At 44.9% G+C, this 19,499-nt stretch overlaps 1 protein-coding gene across 5 annotated transcripts in view; it reads right to left on the reverse strand.

The window, feature by feature from the left end:
• Positions 1 to 19,499, reverse strand: part of ptk2ba (protein tyrosine kinase 2 beta, a) — a 55,856-nt gene that overhangs the window by 32,876 nt on the left and 3,481 nt on the right. For 4 of the 5 annotated variants that reach the window (XM_090211624.1, XM_090211622.1, XM_090211625.1 and 1 more), the window contains exons 3-7: positions 13,024 to 13,202; positions 12,549 to 12,636; positions 12,082 to 12,161; positions 11,846 to 11,908; positions 11,627 to 11,681 (exon numbers count right to left, since the gene is read on the reverse strand). In XM_090211624.1, the coding sequence (XP_090067750.1) occupies positions 11,627 to 11,681; positions 11,846 to 11,908; positions 12,082 to 12,161; positions 12,549 to 12,636; positions 13,024 to 13,202 (465 nt within the window). Of the gene's footprint in view, positions 1 to 11,626; positions 11,682 to 11,841; positions 11,909 to 12,081; positions 12,162 to 12,548; positions 12,637 to 13,023; positions 13,203 to 19,499 lie in introns of those variants that run through there. The other variant, XM_090211626.1, reaches the window with a different exon arrangement.

Genomic DNA, 19,499 nt, shown 5'->3' on the forward strand with positions numbered 1-19,499 from the left:
AATTCGACCATGAAGGCCTGATTCACACAGTCTCCTCTGAATAGTTGATGTTGAGGTGTGTCTGTCACTTGAACTCTCTGAAGCATTTATTTGGGCTGCAATTTCTGAGTCTGGTAACTCTAATGAACTCATCCTCTGCAGCAGATGTAACTCTAATGAACTCATCCTCTGCAGCAGATGTAACTCTAATGAACTCATCCTCTGCAGCAGAGGTAACTCTAATGAACTCATCCTCTGCAGCAGAGGTAACTGGGTCTTCCTTTCCTGTGGCGGTCCTCATGGGAGCCAGTTTCATCACAGCACTTGATGGTTTTAACGACTGCACTTGAAGAAATGTTCAAAGTTCTTGAAATATTCTACATTGACTGACCTTTTATGTCTTAAAGTAATGATGAACTGTCGTTTCTCTTTGCTTATTTGAGCTGTTCTTGCCATAAGATGGATTTGGTATTTTACCAGATAGGGCTATCTTCTGTATACAACCCCTACCTTGTCACAACACAACTGATTGGATCGGAAGCATTAAGGAGGAAAGGAATTCCACAAATTAACTTAAGAAGGCACAACTGTTAATTGAAATGCATTCCAGGTGACTACCTCATGAAGCTGGTTGAGAGAATGCCAAGAGTGTGCAAAGCTGTCATCAAGGCAAAGGGTGGCTACTTTGAAGAATCTCAAATATAACAACATTGTTAGGTGCGTGAATGAGGACCCAAAAGCGAATTAACGTAAACAGAGCTTCTTTAATAACAAAACAAACGTAGGCTCAGATGGACCTGCAGATTCCGACAGGACAGGACAAGGTTGCAGCAAACATGACGATAGTCTGGTTCAGGCATGAATAACACAAACAAGAATCCGACAAAGACAGAAACAAAAACAGAGAGAGATATAGAGGACTAATCAGAGGGAAAAAGGGAACAGGTGGGAAAAGGTGTGACGAGGTAGTTAGGAGGAGACAAGGAACAGCTGGGGGAAAGAGGGGGAGAAAAGGTAACCTAATAACGACCAGCAGAGGGAGACAGGGTGAAGGGAAAGGACAGAAACAAGACACAACATGACAATACATGACAGTACCCCCCCACTCACCGAGCGCCTCCTGGCGCACTCGAGGAGGAAACCTGGCGGCAACGGAGGAAATCATCGATCAGCGCACGGTCCAGCACGTCCCGAGAGGGAACCCAACTCCTCTCCTCAGGACCGTACCCCTCCCAATCTACTAGGTACTGATGACCACGGCCCCGAGGACGCATGTCCAAAATCCTACGGACCCTGTAGATGGGTGCGCCCTCGACAAGGATGGGGGGGGGGGGGGGAAGACGAGCGGGGGCGCGAAGAACGGGCTTGACACAGGAGACATGGAAGACCGGGTGGACGCGACGAAGATATCGCGGAAGAAGAAGTCGAACTGCGACAGGATTAATGATCTGAGAAATACGGAACGGACCAATGAACCGCGGGGTCAACTTGCGAGAAGCGGTCTTAAGGGGAAGGTTCTGAGTGGAGAGCCAAACTCTCTGACCGCGACAATATCTAGGACTCTTAGTTCTACGCTTATTAGCAGCCCTCACAGTCTGCGCCCTATAACGGCAAAGTGCAGACCTGACCCTCTTCCAGGTGCGCTCGCAACGTTGGACAAAAGCCTGAGCGGAGGGGACGCTGGACTCGGCGAACTGAGATGAGAACAGCGGAGGCTGGTACCCGAGGCTACTCTGAAAAGGAGATAGCCCGGTCGCAGACGAAGGAAGCGAGTTGTGGGCGTATTCTGCCCAGGGGAGCTGTTCTGACCAAGACGCAGGGTTGCGAAAAGAAAGACTGCGTAAGATGCGACCAATAGTCTGATTGACCCGTTCTGCTTGACCGTTAGACTGGGGGTGAAAGCCGGAAGAGAGACTGACGGAAGCCCCAATCAAACGGCAAAACTCCCTCCAAAATTGAGACGTGAATTGCGGACCTCTGTCCGAAACGACGTCTGACGGAAGGCCATGAATTCTGAAAACATTCTCGATGATGATTTGTGCCGTCTCTTTAGCAGAAGGAAGCTTAGCAAGGGGAATAAAATGAGCCGCCTTAGAGAACCTGTCGACAACCGTAAGAATAACAGTCTTCCCCACTGACGAAGGCAGTCCGGTGACAAAATCTAAGGCGATGTGAGACCACGGTCGAGAGGGAATGGGAAGCGGCCTGAGACGGCCGGCAGGAGGAGAGTTACCGGACTTAGTCTGCGCGCAGACCGAACAATTAGCCACGAAACGACGCGTGTCATGCTCCCGGGTGGGCCACCAAAAACGCTGGCGAATGGAAGCAAGCGTACCCCGAACGCCAGGGTGGCCGGCTAACTTGGCAGAGTGAGCCCACTGAAGAACGGCCAGACGAGTAGGAACGGGAACGAAAAGAAGGTTCCTAGGACAAGCGCGCGGCGACGGAGTGTGAGTGAGTGCTTGCTTTACCTGCCTCTCAATTCCCCAGACAGTCAACCCGACAACACGCCCCTCAGGGAGAATCCCCTCGGGGTCAGTGGAGGCTACTGAAGAACTGAAGAGACGAGATAAAGCATCAGGCTTGGTGTTCTTAGAGCCCGGACGATAAGAAATCACGAACTCGAAACGAGCGAAAAACAGCGCCCAGCGCGCCTGACGCGCATTAAGTCGTTTGGCAGAACGGATGTACTCAAGGTTCCTATGGTCGGTCCAAACGACAAAAGGAACGGTCGCCCCCTCCAACCACTGTCGCCATTCGCCTAGGGCTAAGCGGATGGCGAGCAGTTCGCGGTTTCCCACATCATAGTTACGTTCCGACGGCGACAGGCGATGAGAAAAATACGCGCAAGGGTGGACCTTGTCGTCAGAGAGGGAGCGCTGAGAAAGAATGGCTCCCACGCCCACCTCTGACGCGTCAACCTCGACAACGAACTGTCTAGAGACGTCAGGTGTAACAAGGATAGGTGCGGATGTAAAACGATTCTTGAGGAGATCAAAAGCTCCCTGGGCGGAAACGGACCACTTAAAGCACGTCTTGACAGAAGTAAGGGCTGTGAGAGGAGCTGCCACCTGACCGAAATTACGGATGAAACGACGATAGAAGTTCGCGAAGCCGAGAAAGCGCTGCAGCTCGACGCGTGACTTAGGGACGGGCCAATCAATGACAGCTTGGACCTTAGCGGGATCCATCTTAATGCCTTCAGCGGAAATAACAGAACCGAGAAATGTGACGGAGGAGGCATGAAAAGTGCACTTCTCAGCCTTCACAAAAAGACAATTCTCTAAAAGGCGCTGGAGGACACGTCGAACGTGCTGAACATGAATCTGGAGTGACGGTGAAAAAAATCAGGATATCGTCAAGGTAAACGAAAACAAAGATGTTCAGCATGTCTCTCAGGACATCATTGACTAATGCCTGAAAGACAGCTGGAGCGTTAGCGAGGCCGAAAGGAAGAACCCGGTATTCAAAGTGCCCTAACGGAGTGTTAAACGCCGTCTTCCACTCGTCCCCCTCCCTGATGCGCACGAGATGGTAAGCGTTACGAAGGTCCAACTTAGTGAAAAACCTGGCTCCCTGCAGGATCTCAAAGGCTGAAGACATAAGAGGAAGCGGATAACGATTCTTCACTGTTATGTCATTCAGCCCTCGATAATCTATGCAGGGGCGCAGGGACCCGTCCTTCTTAACAAAAAAAAACCCCGCTCCGGCGGGAGAGGAGGAGGGGACTATGGTACCGGCGGCAAGAGCTACAGACAAATAATCTTCGAGAGCCTTACGTTCGGGAGCCGACAGAGAGTATAGTCTACCCCGGGGGGGAGTGGTTCCCGGAAGGAGATCAATACTACAATCATACGACCGGTGTGGAGGAAGAGAGGTGGCCCTGGACCGACTGAACACCGTGCGCAGATCGTGATATTCCTCCGGCACCCCTGTCAAATCACCAGGCTCCTCCTGTGAAGAAGAGATAGAGGAAACAGGAGGGATAGCAGACATTAAACATTTCACATGACAAGAGACGTTCCAGGAGAGGATAGAATTACTAGACCAATTAATAGAAGGATTATGACAAACTAGCCAGGGATGGCCCAAAACAACAGGTGTAAAAGGTGAACGAAAAATTAAAAAAGAAATGGTTTCGCTATGATTACCAGAAACAGTGAGGGTTAAAGGTAGCGTCTCACGCTGAATCCTGGGGAGAGGACTACCATCCAAGGCGAACAAGGCCGTGGACTCCCTTAACTGTCTGAGAGGAATGTCATGTTCCCGAGCCCAGGTCTCGTCCATAAAACAGCCCTCCGCCCCAGAGTCTATTAAGGCACTGCAGGAAGCTGACGAACCGGTCCAGCGTAGATGGACCGACAAGGTAGTGCAGGATCTTGAAGGAGAGACAGGAGTAGTAGCGCTCACCAGTAGCCCTCCGCTTACTGATGAGCTCTGGCTTTTACTGGACATGAAGTGACAAAATGACCAGCAGAACCGCAATAGAGACAGAGGCGGTTGGTGATTCTCCGTTCCCTCTCCTTAGTCGAGATGCGGATACCTCCCAGCTGCATAGGCTCAGCACCCGAGCCGGCAGAGGAAGATGGTAGTGATGCGGAGAGGGGGGCAACGGAGAACGCGAGCTCCTTTCCACGAGCTCGGTGACGAAGATCAACCCGTCGCTCAATGCGAATAGCGAGTTCAATCAAGGAATCCACGCTGGAAGGAACCTCCCGGGAGAGAATCTCATCCTTTACCTCTGCGCGGAGACCCTCCAGAAAACGAGCGAGCAAAGCCGGCTCGTTCCAGCCACTGGAGGCAGCAAGAGTGCGAAACTCAATAGAGTAGTCTGTTATGGATCGATTACCTTGACATAGGGAAGACAGGACCCTGGAAGCCTCCTCCCCAAAAACAGATCGATCAAAAACCCGTATCATCTCCTCCTTAAAGTCCTGATACTGGTTAGTTCACTCAGCCCTTGCCTCCCAGATTGCCGTGCCCCACTCACGAGCCCGTCCAGTAAGGAGAGATATGACGTAGGCGACACGAGCAGTGCTCCTGGAGTAAGTGTTGGGCTGGAGAGAAAACACAATATCACACTGGGTGAGGAACGAGCGGCATTCAGTGGGCTCCCCAGAGTAACACGGCGGGTTATTGATTCTGGGCTCCGGAGATTCGAAAGCCCTGGAAGTGGCCGGTGGATCGAGGCGGAGATGGTGAACCTGTTCTGTGAGGTTGGAGACTTGGGTGGCCAGGGTCTCAACGGCATGTCGAGCAGCAGACAATTCCTGCTCGTGTCTGCCTAGCATCGCTCCCTGGATCTCGACGGCTGAGTGGAGAGGATCCGAAGTCGCTGGGTCCATTCTTGGTCGGATTCTTCTGTTAGGTGCGTGAATGAGGACCCAAAAGCGAATTAACGTAAACAGAGCTTCTTTAATAACAAAACAAACGTAGGCTCAGATGGACCGGCAGATTCCGACAGGACAGGACAAGGTTGCAGCAAACATGACGATAGTCTGGTTCAGGCATGAATAACACAAACAAGAATCCGACAAAGACAGAAACAAAAACAGAGAGAGATATAGAGGACTAATCAGAGGGAAAAAGGGAACAGGTGGGAAAAGGGGTGACGAGGTAGTTAGGAGGAGACAAGGAACAGCTGGGGGAAAGAGGGGGAGAAAAGGTAACCTAATAACGACCAGCAGAGGGAGACAGGGTGAAGGGAAAGGACAGAAACAAGACACAACATGACAATACATGACAAACATATTTTGATTAACAATTTTTTGGTTACTACATGATTCCATATGTGTTATTTCATAGATTTGATGTCTTCACTAATTATTCTACAATGTAGAAAATAGTAAAAATAAAATAAAACCCTTGAATGAGTTGCTGTTCTATAACACATGGTCAATATATATATATTGCAAAGGGGAGGTGTCAAAATCAAAAGTAAGTCAGTACCAGCTGCATTAATGTGTGTATATATACAGTGCCTTGCGAAAGTATTCGGCCCCCTTGAACTTTGCGACCTTTTGCCACATTTCAGGCTTCAAACATAAAGATATAAAACTGTATTTTTTTGTGAAGAATCAACAACAAGTGGGACACAATCATGAAGTGGAACGACATTTATTGGATATTTCAAACTTTTCTAACAAATCAAAAACTGAAAAATTGGGCGTGCAAAATTATTCAGCCCCTTTACTTTCAGTGCAGCACTCTCTCCAGAAGTTCAGTGAGGATCTCTGAATGATCCAATGTTGACCTAAATGACTAATGATGATAAATACAATCCACCTGTGTGTAATCAAGTCTCCGTATAAATGCACCTGCACTGTGATAGTCTCAGAGGTCCGTTAAAAGCGCAGAGAGCATCATGAAGAACAAGGAACACACCAGGCAGGTCCGAGATACTGTTGTGAAGAAGTTTAAAGCCGGATTTGGATACAAAAATATTTCCCAAGCTTTAAACATCCCAAGGAGCACTGTGCAAGCGATAATATTGAAATGGAAGGAGTATCAGACCACTGCAAATCTACCAAGACCTGGCCGTCCCTCTAAACTTTCAGCTCATACAAGGAGAAGACTGATCAGAAAAACAGCCAAGAGGCCCATGATCACTCTGGATGAACTGCAGAGATCTACAGCTGAGGTGGGAGACTCTGTCCATAGGACAACAATCAGTCGTATATTGCACAAATCTGGCCTTTATGGAAGAGTGGCAAGAAGAAAGCCATTTCTTAAAGATATCCATAAAAAGTGTTGTTTAAAGTCACCTGGGAGACACACCAAACATGTGGAAGAAGGTGCTCTGGTCAGATGAAACCAAAATTGAACTTTTTGGCAACAATGCAAAACGTTATGTTTGGCGTAAAAGCAACACAGCTGAACACACCATCCCCACTGTCAAACATGGTGGTGGCAGCGTCATGGTTTGGGCCTGCTTTTCTTCAGCAGGGACAGGGAAGATGGTTAAAATTGATGGGAAGATGGATGGAGCCAAATACAGGACCATTCTGGAAGATAACCTGATGGAGTCTGCAAAAGACCTGAGACTGGGACGGAGATTTGTCTTCCAACAAGACAATGATCCAAAACATAAAGCAAAATCTACAATGGAATGGTTCAAAAATAAACATATCCAGGTGTTAGAATGGCCAAGTCAAAGTCCAGACCTAAATCCAATCGAGAATCTGTGGAAAGAACTGAAAACTGCTGTTCACAAATGCTCTCCATCCAACCTCACTGAGCTCGAGCTGTTTTGCAAGGAGGAATGGGGAAAAAATGTAGTCTCTCGATGTGCAAAACTGATAGAGACATACCCCAAGCGACTTACAGCTGTAATCGCAGCAAAAGGTGGCGCTACAAAGTATTAACTTAAGGGGGCTGAATAATTTTGCACGCCCAATTATTCAGTTTTTGATTTGTTAAAAAAGTTTTAAATATCCAATAAATGTCGTTCCACTTCATGATTGTGTCCCACTTGTTATTGATTCTTCACAAAAAAATACAGTTTTATATCTTTATGTTTGAAGCCTGAAATGTGGCAAAAGGTCGCAAAGTTCAAGGGGGCCGAATACTTTCGCAAGGCACTGTATATATATATATATATATATATATATATATATATATATATATATATATATATATATATATATATATATATATATATATACACATACACATACACACACACACACACATCACTTATCAACACATGGTCAATACATATGAACTCAGCAGAAAAAGAAACGTCCCTTTTTCAGGACCCAGTCTTTCAAAGATCATTTGTAAAAATCCAAATAATTTCACAGATCTTCATTGCAAAGGGTTTTAACACTGTTTCCCATGCTTTTTCAATGAACCACAAACAATGAACATGCACCTGTGGAATGGTTAAGACACTAAGAGCTTACAGATTGTAGGCAATTAAGGTCACAGTTATGACAAATTAGGACACTAAACAGGCCTTTCTACTGACTTTGAAAAACACCAAAAGAAAGATGCCCAGGGTCCCTGCTCATCTGTGTGAATGTGCCTAAAGCATGCTGCAAGGAGGCATGAGGACAGCAGATGTGGCCAGGGCAATGAATTGTAACGTCTGTACTGTGAGACGTTTAAGACCACACTACAGGGAGACAGGATGTATAGCTGATCATGCTCGCAGTAACAGACCACATGTAACAACACCTGCACAGGATCGGTACATCTGAACATCACACCTGCGAGACGGGTACAGGATGGCAACAACAACTGCCCGAGTTACACCAGGGACGCACAACCCCTCCATCAGTGCTCAGACTGTCTGCAATAGGCTGGTCCTCACCAGACAATCACCGGCAACGTCATCTATGGGCACAAAGCCACCGTCGCTGGACCAGACAGGACTGGCAAAAAGTGCTCTGCACTGAAGAGTCGTGGTGCAGGCAATCTCAAAGCTGTGTGTTACAGGGAAGACATCCTCCTCCCTCATGTGGTACCCTTCCTGCAGGCTCATCCTGACATGACCTTCCAGCCTGACAATGCCACCAGCCATACTGCTCGTTCTGTGCGTGATTTCCTGCAAGACAGCAATGTCACTGTTCTGCCATGGCCAGTGAAGAGCCCGGATGTCAATCCCATTGAGCACGTCTGGGACCTGTTGGATCGGCGGGTGAGGGCTAGGGCCATTCCCCCCAGAAATGTACGGGAACTTGCGTTCATAAATCAGGTCCTTTGTTGAGTTGGGCTCTGGGATGTAACAACCGTTGAGCATCTGAGGAAATGGGTTGAATGTGTAAGAGAGAGAGTGTGTGTGTGTGTATGTGTTTATGTACCTGAGCTTGCAGACCAGCTGTGTGAAGGAGGGTCGTAACTACATCCCATTGGGACCCGTCTGGGACCTGTTATTTATTTATTTCACCTTTAGTTAACCAGGAAGGGCTCATTGAGATTTAAAATCTCTTTTCAAGAGCGTCCTGGCCAAGATAGGCAGCACCAAGTCATTACAAAAATTACAGACAAACAACATGAAAAACTACAAGTAATCTAGTAAAAACCATAGAATTCACAAGAGTATAACAAAATCAAAAAGAGCAAATTAAAAAACATTAACAGGTCAGGGAATCAGTCTCAAGATCATTCATCAGTGATTTAAAAATACCAATCGGGACAAATTCTTCCAGTTTAAAAGTATTTTGTAAGTCGTTCCAAGACGATGGCGCAGAGGACATACAGTGGGGCAAAAAAGTATTTAGTCAGCCACCAATTGTGCAAGTTCTCCCACTTAAAAAGATGAGAGAGGCCTGTAATTTTCATCATAGGTACACTTCAACTATGACAGACAAAATGAGAAAATCACATTGTAGGATTTTTAATGAATTTATTTGCAAATTATCTTTTTAAGTGGGAGAACTTGCACAATTGGTGGCTGACTAAATACTTTTTTGCCCCACTGTAAAAGCACTTTTACCAAATTCAGTTCGGGCATTTGGAACAGTTAGCAGGATAAAGTCCAGCGAACGAAGAGACGACCCACCACATTTCTGAACAATAAAAATGCCCAAATAAAAAGGTAGTAAACCCAAAATGTCTTTGTAAATAAAAGTATACCAGTGACTGAGCCTAGGAGTGACTAGAGAAGGCCAGCCAACCCTGGTATACAAAGTGCAGTGGTGCGTAAGGGTTTTGCAGTTTAAAATAAATCTCAAAGTGCCATGGTAAAGAGTGTCAATTGATCTCAAACACTGAGTGGAAGCATTCATATATAAAATATCCTCATTGTCTAGTTAAGGCATACATTTAGCTGATACTAGCCTCCTTCTGGCTTCAAAAGAAAAAGGCCTTATTCCTAAAATAAAATCTCAATTTTAGCTTCAAAGTTGTTGAATATGCAATTTAAAAAAGCCTGTCATCAATTAAAATTCCACGATATTTATGAGGTTACAACCTCAATCTGCTCGACCTGTTGGATCGGAGGGTGAGGGTCATTCCCCCCAGAAAGGTCCTGGAACTTGCAGGTGCTTGTTAACAAACTATCGTTTTGGCAAGTCGGTTAGGACATCTATGTTGTGCATGACACAATACATTTTTCCAACAATTGTTTACAGGCAGATTTATTTCACTGTCTCACAATTCCAGTGGGTCAGAAGTTTACATACACTAAGTTGCCTTTAAACAGCTTGGAAAATGATGTCATGTCTTTAGAATCTTCTGATAAGCTAATTGACATCATTTGAGTCAATTGGAGGTATACCTGTGGATGTATTTCAAGGCCTACCTTCAAACTCAGTGCCTCTTTGCTTGAATTCATGAGAAAATCAAAAGAAATCAGCCAAGACCGCTGAAAGAAAATTGCGGACCTCCACGAGTCTGGTTCATCCTTGGGAGCAATTTCCAAATGCCTAAAGGTACCATCTGTACAAACAATAGTACGCAAGTATAAACATCATGTGACCACGCAGCCGTCATACCGCTCAGGAAGGAGATGTGTTCTGTCTCCTAGAGATGAACGCACTTTGGTGTGAAAAGTGCAAGTCAATCCCAGAACAACAGCAAAGGACCTTGTGAAGATGCTGGAGGAAACAGGTACAAAAGTATCTATACCCACAGTAAAACGAGTCCAATATCGACATAACCCTGAAAGGCCACTTAGCAAGGAAGAAGCCACTGCTCCAAAACCGCCATAAAAAAGCCAGACTACGGTTTGCAACTGCACATGGGGACAAAGATCGTACTTTTTGGAGAAATGTCCTCTGGTCTGATGAAACAAAAATAGAACCGTTTGGCCATAAAGATCATCTTTATGTTTGGAGGAAAAAGGGGAGGCTTGCAAGCCGAAGAACACCATCCCAACCGTGAAGCGCGGGAGTGGCAGCATCATGTTGTGGGGGTGCTTTGCTGCAGGAAGGACTGGTGCACTTCACAAAATACATGGCATCATGAGGATGGAAAATGATGTGGATATATTGAAGCAACATCTGAAGACATCAGTCAAGAAGTTAAAGCTTGGTTGCAAATGGGTCTTCCAAATGGCCAATGACCCCAACAATACTTCCAAAGTTGTGGCAAAATGGCTTAAGGACAACAAAGTCAAGGTATTGGAGTGGCCATCACAAAGCCCTGACCTCAATCCTATAGAAAATTTGTGGGCAGAACTGAAAAAGCGTGTGCGAGCAAGGAGGCCTACAAACCTGACTCAGTTACACCAGCTCTGTCAGGAGGAATGGGCCAAAATTCACCCAACTTATTGTGGGAAGCTTGTGGAAGGCTACCCAAAATGTTTGATCCAAGTTAAACAATTTAAAGGCAATGCTACCAAATACTAATTGAGCGTATGTAAACTTCTGACCCACTGGGAACGTGATGAAAGAAACAAAAGCTGAAATAAATTATTCTTTCTACTATTATTCTGACATTTCACATTCTTAAAATAAAGTGGTGATTCTAACTGATCTAAGACAGGGAATTTTAACTAGGATGTAATGTCAGGAATTGTGAAAAACTGAGTTTAAATGTATTTGGCTAAGGTGTATGTAAACTTCTGACTTCAACTGTACATCACTTATCAACACCTGGTGAACACATAACTAATACCTCTGGAATAGTTGCTGGATCAACTAGTTATCAATATAAAAGGTTAAAGTCAATAAATGAATCAATAATGAAATCAATCCAGTACCTTCATGTTGTCAGTCATCTCCTTGGGGAAGAACAGACCCAGTCCTACATCCTTCCTGTACAGACAGACACATAGACACACACAGACACGCACGCATGTACGCAAACACAAGGAAAAACAGACAAAATGTCCATTAATTACACACACACACACACACACACACACACACACAATCAATGAGCCCCCAACCCATAACAAACCTTCTCAGACAGTACTTACTCTAACAGTTCATAGTTGGACTTCTTCTCCAGTCCATTGGGGTTCATGTCTTTATAGAACCTCCTGTAGGAGAAAAACACACGCGTGTGAGCATTGGTGGGATTGAATGGAAGGTTGTGTGTGTTATTTAGGGTTAAAGGTTAAGGGTTAGGAAAAATAAGATTTTGAATGGGAATGAATTGTTTAGTCCCCACAAGGATAGTAGAAGTGATATGTTTGTGTAGGAGGGTTGTTACCTGATCTCCAGACAACCTAACTGCAAGGCCATCCCATCACTGACTTTACTGGCATAGTGCTGCATGTAGTCACTTCTCACCTGACAAGGTGTTTAGAAAAATACACTTTAAGGATCAGAACTGTACAACAATCCTGCTTGCAAGTAAAACACCACAAATAGACAGAGAGAGATATATAGAGAGAGAGAGAGACAGACAGACAGACACACGGAGAGACAGACAGACAGACAGACAGACAGACGGCGTGACAGACAGACAGACAGACGGCGTGACAGACAGACAGACAGACAGACAGACAGACAGACAGACAGACGGCGTGACAGACAGACAGACAGACAGACAGACAGACAGACGGAGAGACAGACAGACAGACAGACAGACAGGCAGACAGACAGACAGACAGACACACGGCGTGACAGACAGACAGACAGACAGACAGACAGGCAGACAGACAGACAGACACCAACCTGCTGGTAGAAGTAGAGCAGTGTGGTTCGGTCCTCTTTAAACTTCTCTATGAAGTCGGCAGGGACGTACCTAATGCGCAGGTCATATCTGAACACATACAGGGGTTAGAGGTTAAGGTTTAGAGGTCAGGAGCAAGAAGCAGTCAATATCTGGATAAATTACAAAGTCGTAAGCCATGGCTAGTTCTAAAATGTCTCTTCTTAAAAATCTGATTTTAAACCTAACCTTAACCCTAATCTTAACCACACTACAAACCTTATTCCTAACCCTAATCTTATATTAGTTTTCCTATAGTTCTACAATATAGCCAATTTTGACTTTGTTTGTTTGGCGATGTTGTGGGAACAGGAGCAAGAGGTCATGTGCTAGAGGTCAGGGCCTAGAGGTCAGGGCCTAGAGGTCAGGGGTCAGAGCCTAGAGGTCAGGGGTCAGGACCTAGAGGTCAGGGGTCAGGGCCTAGAGGTCAGGAGTTACCTCCACTCTGCCTCCAGATGCTGTTGTTCGTAGCGTAGCTGCAGTTCAGACACGGTGAGGTCGGGGTGCAGCCAATGGACCTCAGCTGACTTCAGGTGTTTCAGCAGCAGGCCGTAGCAGAGGGTATGTTGTATGTCTGGACCCACACATCCACTGGACAACACCGCTGATATTATATTCTGGAAACGGTTAAGGTATTATAGTACACTATACAGTATAGTAGTGTAGGGGGTCGTAGCAGAGGGTATGTTGAATGTCTGGACCCACACATCCAACACCGTAACATAACCACATTATAGTGGAAATATATTATAGTGGAAATATATTATAGTAGAAATATATTATAGTAGAAATATATTATAGTAGAAATATATTATAGTGGAAATATATTATAGTAGAAATATATTATAGTAGAAATATATTATAGTAGAAATATATTATAGTAGAAATATATTATAGGGGAAATATTTTATAGTAGAAATATACAGTGAATAAATATATTATAGAATAAATATATTATAGTAGAAATATATTATAGTAGAAATATATTATAGTAGAAATATATTATAGTAGAAATATATTATAGTAGAAATATATTATAGGGGAAATATTTTATAGTAGAAATATACAGTGAATAAATATATTATAGAATAAATATATTATAGTGGAAATATATTATAGTAGAAATATTATATGGGAAATATATTATCATAGAAATATATCATAGGTGAAATATATTATAGTAGAAATATATTATAGTGGAAATATATTATAGTAGAAATATTATATGGGAAATATATTATCATAGAAATATATCATAGGTGAAATATATTATAGTAGAAATATATTATAGTGGAAATATATTATAGTAGAAATATTATAGGGGAAATATATTAATAGTAGAAATATATTATAGTGGAAATATATTATAATAGAAATATATAGAAGAAATATATAAGGGAAATATATTATAAGGGAAATATATTATAGTATAACTAACTATATGATAAGGGAAATATGTTATAGTAGAAATATATTATAAGGGAAATATATTATAGAAGAAATATATTATAAGGGAAATAAATTATAGTAGAAATATATTATAAGGGAAATATATTATAGTAGAAATATGAATAATACTACAGTAGTAATATTAGTACGCCAATACTATAATAATAGTATACTGTATATATAGTAGTGACCCATAGAGTTCAGTCCTCTCTACAGTAAACTAGTAGTTTAGATGTAAAGTTCCCTACACTCCCTAGAAAAAAGGTGTTATCTAGAATCTAAAAGGGTTCTTTGGCTGTCCCCATAGGAGAACCATTTGAAGAGTCTTTATTGGTTCCAGGTCAAACTGTTTTGGTTCCAGGTAAAACCATTTTGCGTTCTGTGTAGAAACCTTTCCACAGAGGGCTCTACTTGGAACCCAAATGGGTTCTCCTATTTCAGACACCACATTTGAACAGGGTGTGGCACAATGTGTCACATTTTTCTGGCCTATCCAGACAAAATAATGAATTTGCTCTCCTTCTGAGCGACAGAGCCCAGCCTGGGAGACGGCATATGAAAGGTGACAGTCTAGAAAATCATATAGCTGTGTTCTCATCGCACTGTGATATTCTTCAGGTGGATTTAGAGCTCTCAGCATGAAAAAAAATACTAAACCATTTCATAGAATTGAAACAAGACCACCGTCTCTTGGTCACAGACAGGCAAAATCCTGTGGTGATTAAAGCTGAAGTTGTACTGAGCCTGCACACACTTGAATGCTGTCTCTGCACTGCTAAGTAGATGTTATATGAAAGTTAATTAAAATGGTGCCAATATTGTACTGTCACTAAGTATGATCACTGAAAATATCAACAATATATAAACAATATATAAACGCAACACGAAACGTGAGACCAACACTTTACATGAGCTGAAATAAAAGATCCCAGAAATGTTCCATACGCACAAAAGGCTTATTTCTCTAAAATGTTGTGCACAAATTTGTTGACATCCCTGTTAGTGAGCATTTCTCCTTTCCCCCTGACAGGTGTGGCATATCAAGAAACTGATTAAACAGCATGATCATTACACAGGTGCACCTTGTGCTGGGGGCAATAAAAGGCTACTCTAAAATGTGCAGTTTTGTCACACAACACAATGCTACAGATGTCTCAGGTTTCGAGGGAGCGTGCAATTGGCATGCTGACTGCAGGAATGTCCACCAGAGCTGTTGCCGGAGAATTTAATGTTAATTTCTCTACCATAAGCCATAAATGTCATTTTAGAGAATTTGGCAGTAAGTCCAACTGGCCTCACAACCGCAGACAACATGTATGGCGGTTTGCTGATGTCAACGTTGTGAACAGAGTGCCCCATGGTGGAGGTGGGGTTATGGTATGGACAGCCAAAAGCTAGAGACAACCAATACAACTGCATTATATCGCCAGCAATTTGAACGCGCATAGATACGGTGGCGAGATCCTGAGCCCCGTTGTGGTGCCATTCATCCTCCTCCATCACCTCATGTTACAGCATGATGATGCACGGCCCCATGTTCGCAAGGATCTGTACACAAGTCCTGGAAGCTGAAAATGACCCAGTTCTTCCACGGCCTGCATATTCACCAATGTCACACATTGAGCATGTTTGGGATGCTCTGGATCGACGTGTAAGACGGCGTGTTCCAGTTCCCGCCAATATCCAGCAAATTCGCACAGTCATTGAAGAGGAGTGGGACAACATTCAACAACCTGATCAACTCTATGAAGGAAATGTGTCGCGCTGCATGAGGCAAATGGGGGTCACACCAGATACTGACTGGTGTTCTGATCACACCAGATACTGATTGGTGTTCTGATCACACCAGATACTGATTGGTGTTCTGATCACACCAGATACTGACTGGTGTTCTGATCACACCAGATACTGACTGGTGTTCTGATCACACCAGATACTGACTGGTGTTCTGATCACACCAGATACTGACTGGTGTTCTGATCACACCAGATACTGACTGGTGTTCTGATCACACCAGATACTGACTGGTGTTCTGATCACACCAGATACTGACTGGTGCTCTGATCACACCAGATACTGACTGGTGCTCTGATCACACCAGATACTGACTGGTGCTCTGATCACACCAGATACTGACTGGTGCTCTGATCACCCCAGATACTGACTGGTGTTCTGATCACACCAGATACTGACTGGTGTTCTGATCACACCAGTTACTGACTGGTGTTCTGATCACACCAGATACTGACTGGTGTTCTGATCCACACCAGATACTGACTGGTGTTCTGATCACACCAGATACTGACTGGTGTTCTGATCCACACCAGATACTGACTGGTGTTCTGATCCACACCAGATACTGACTGGTGTTCTGATCACACCAGATACTGACTGGTGCTCTGATCACACCAGATACTGACTGGTGCTCTGATCACCCCAGCTACTGACTGGTGTTCTGATCACACCAGATACTGACTGGTGTTCTGATCACACCAGTTACTGACTGGTGTTCTGATCACACCAGTTACTGACTGGTGTTCTGATCACACCAGATACTGACTGGTGTTCTGATCACACCAGATACTGACTGGTGTTCTGATCCACACCAGATACTGACTGGTGTTCTGATCCACACCAGATACTGACTGGTGTTCTGATCACACCAGATACTGACTGGTGTTCTGATCCACACCAGATACTGACTGGTGTTCTGATCACACCAGACACTGACTGGTGTTCTGATCCACACCAGATACTGACTGGTGTTCTGATCCACACCAGATACTGACTGGTGTTCTGATCACACCAGATACTGACTGGTGTTCTGATCACACCAGATACTGACTGGTGTTCTGATCACACCAGATACTGACTGGTGTTCTGATCCACACCAGATAGTGACTGGTGTTCTGATCCACACCAGATACTGACTGGTGTTCTGATCCACACCAGATACTGACTGGTGTTCTGATCCACACCAGATACTGACTGGTGTTCTGATCACACCAGATACTGACTGGTGTTCTGATCACACCAGATACTGACTGGTGTTCTGATCCACACCAGATACTGACTGGTGTTCTGATCACACCAGATACTGACTGGTGTTCTGATCACACCAGATACTGACTGGTGTTCTGATCACACCAGATACTGACTGGTGTTCTGATCACACCAGATACTGACTGGTGTTCTGATAACAGCAGATACTGACTGGTGCTCTGGTCCACGGGCACTACCTTTTTATTTGAAGGTGTCTGTGACCAACCGATACATATCTGTATTCCCAGTCATGTTTAAGTCCATAGATCAGGACCTAATGAATTTATTTCAATGGACTGATTTCCTTTCTATAAACTGTAACTCAGTAACATCTTTCAAAGTGTTGCATGTTGCACCTCAAGCTCAACTTCGACAAGATGGAACTACTCTTCCTCCCGGGGAAGGCCTCCTCGCTCCAAGATCTCTCCGTCACGGTTGATATCTCCACGGTGTGGAAAGAACCTTGGCATGACCCCGGACGACAACAAACCCTGTCGTTCTCTACAAACATCAAAGCAGTGACTCGCTCCTGCAGGTTCATGCTCTACAACATCTGTAGAGTACAACCCTACCTCACACAGGAAGAGGAACATCCGTAGAGTACAACCCTACCTCACACAGGAAGAGACACAGGTCCTAATTGAGGCACTTGTCATCTCCCGTTTAGACTAGTGCAACTCGCTGTTGACTGGGCTCCCCGGCTGTGCCATTAAACCCCCCCTGCCACTTATCCAGAATGCTGCAGACCGCCTGGTGTTCAACCTTCCCAAATTTTCCCATGTCACCCTGCTCCTCCCATGTCACCCTGCTCCTCCCATGTCACCCTGCTCCTCCACACACTCCATCGTGGTGTTTACCTACGGAGCAAGAGGAAGAGGAACTGCCCCTCCCTACCTTCAGGCTCTGCTCAAACCCTACACCCCAACTCGAGCACTCCATTCTGCCAGCTCTGGTCTCCTAGCCATCCCACCCCTACGGAAGGGCAGCTCCCACTCAGCCCAGTCCAAGCTCCTCTCTGTCCTTGCACCCCAATGGTGGAACCATCTTCCCCCTGAAGCTAGGACAGTAGAGTCCCTGCCCATCTTCTGAAAACATTTGAAACCTTACCTCTTCAAAAGAGAATCTTAAATTAGCCCCCCCCCCCCAAAAAAATGAAAAAATATTCACCAACACATGCACTTGACTCCCAACATTTGTAGCTCTGACTTTTGTGATGTGGTTTTACCACCTAGCTATCTTAAGAATCCCTCCTGTTCTCCACTCATTACCTGTATTAACTGCACCTGTTTGAACTTGTTACCTGTATAAAAGACACCTGTCCACACACTCAATCAAACAGACTCCAACCTCTCCACAATGGCCAAGACCAGAGAGCTGTGTAAGGACATCAGGGTTAAAATTGTAGACCTGCACAAGGCTGGGATGGGCTACAGGACAATAGGCAAGCAGCTTGGTGAGAAGGCAACAACTGTTGGTGCAATTATTAGAAAATGGAAGAAGTTCAAGATGACGGTCAATCACTATCAGTCTGGGACTCCATGCAAGATCTCACCTCGTGGGGCATCAATGATCATGAGGAAGGTGAGGGATCAGCCCAGAACTACACGGCAGGACCTGGTCAATGACCTGAAGAGAGCTGGGACCACAGTCTCAAAGAAAACCATTAGTAACACACTGCGCCGTCATGGATTAAAATCCTGCAGCGCACGCAAGGTCCCCCTGCTCAAGCCAGTGCATGTCCAGGCCCGTCTGAAGTTTGCCAATGACCATCTGGATGATCCAGAGGAGGAATGGGAGAAGGTCATGTGGTCTGATGAGACAAAAATAGAGCTTTTTGGTCTAAACTCCACTCGCCGTGTTTGGAGGAAGAAAAAGGATGAGTACAACCCCAAGAACACCATCCCAACCGTGAAGCATGGAGGTGGAAACATCATTCTTTGGGGATGCTTTTCTGCAAAGGGACGACAGGACGACTTCACCGTATTGAGGGGAGGATGGATAGTGCCATGTATCGCGAGATCTTGGCCAACAACCTCCTTCCCTCAGTAAGAGCATTGAAGATGGGTCGTGGCTGGGTCTTCCAGCATGACGACGACCCGAAACACACAGCCAGGGCAACTAAGGAGTGGCTCCTTACGAAGCATCTCAAGGTCCTGGAGTGGCCAAGCCAGTCTCCAGACCTGAACCCAATAGAAAATCATTGGAGGGAGCTAGAAGTCCGTATTGCCCAGCGACAGCCCGGAAACCTGAAGGATCTGGAGAAGGTCTGTATGGAGGAGTGGGCCAAAATCCCTGCTGCAGTGTGTGCAAACCTGGTCAAGAACTACAGGAAACGTATGATCTCTGTAATTGCGAACAAAGGTTTCTGTACCAAATATCAAGTTCTGCTTTTCTGATGTATCAAATACTTATGTCATGCAATG

This window comes from Oncorhynchus mykiss, chromosome 19, assembly GCF_057628025.1.
Source record: "Oncorhynchus mykiss isolate SJ-2025 chromosome 19, ASM5762802v1, whole genome shotgun sequence".
In the NCBI taxonomy this organism is placed as follows: domain Eukaryota; kingdom Metazoa; phylum Chordata; class Actinopteri; order Salmoniformes; family Salmonidae; genus Oncorhynchus; species Oncorhynchus mykiss.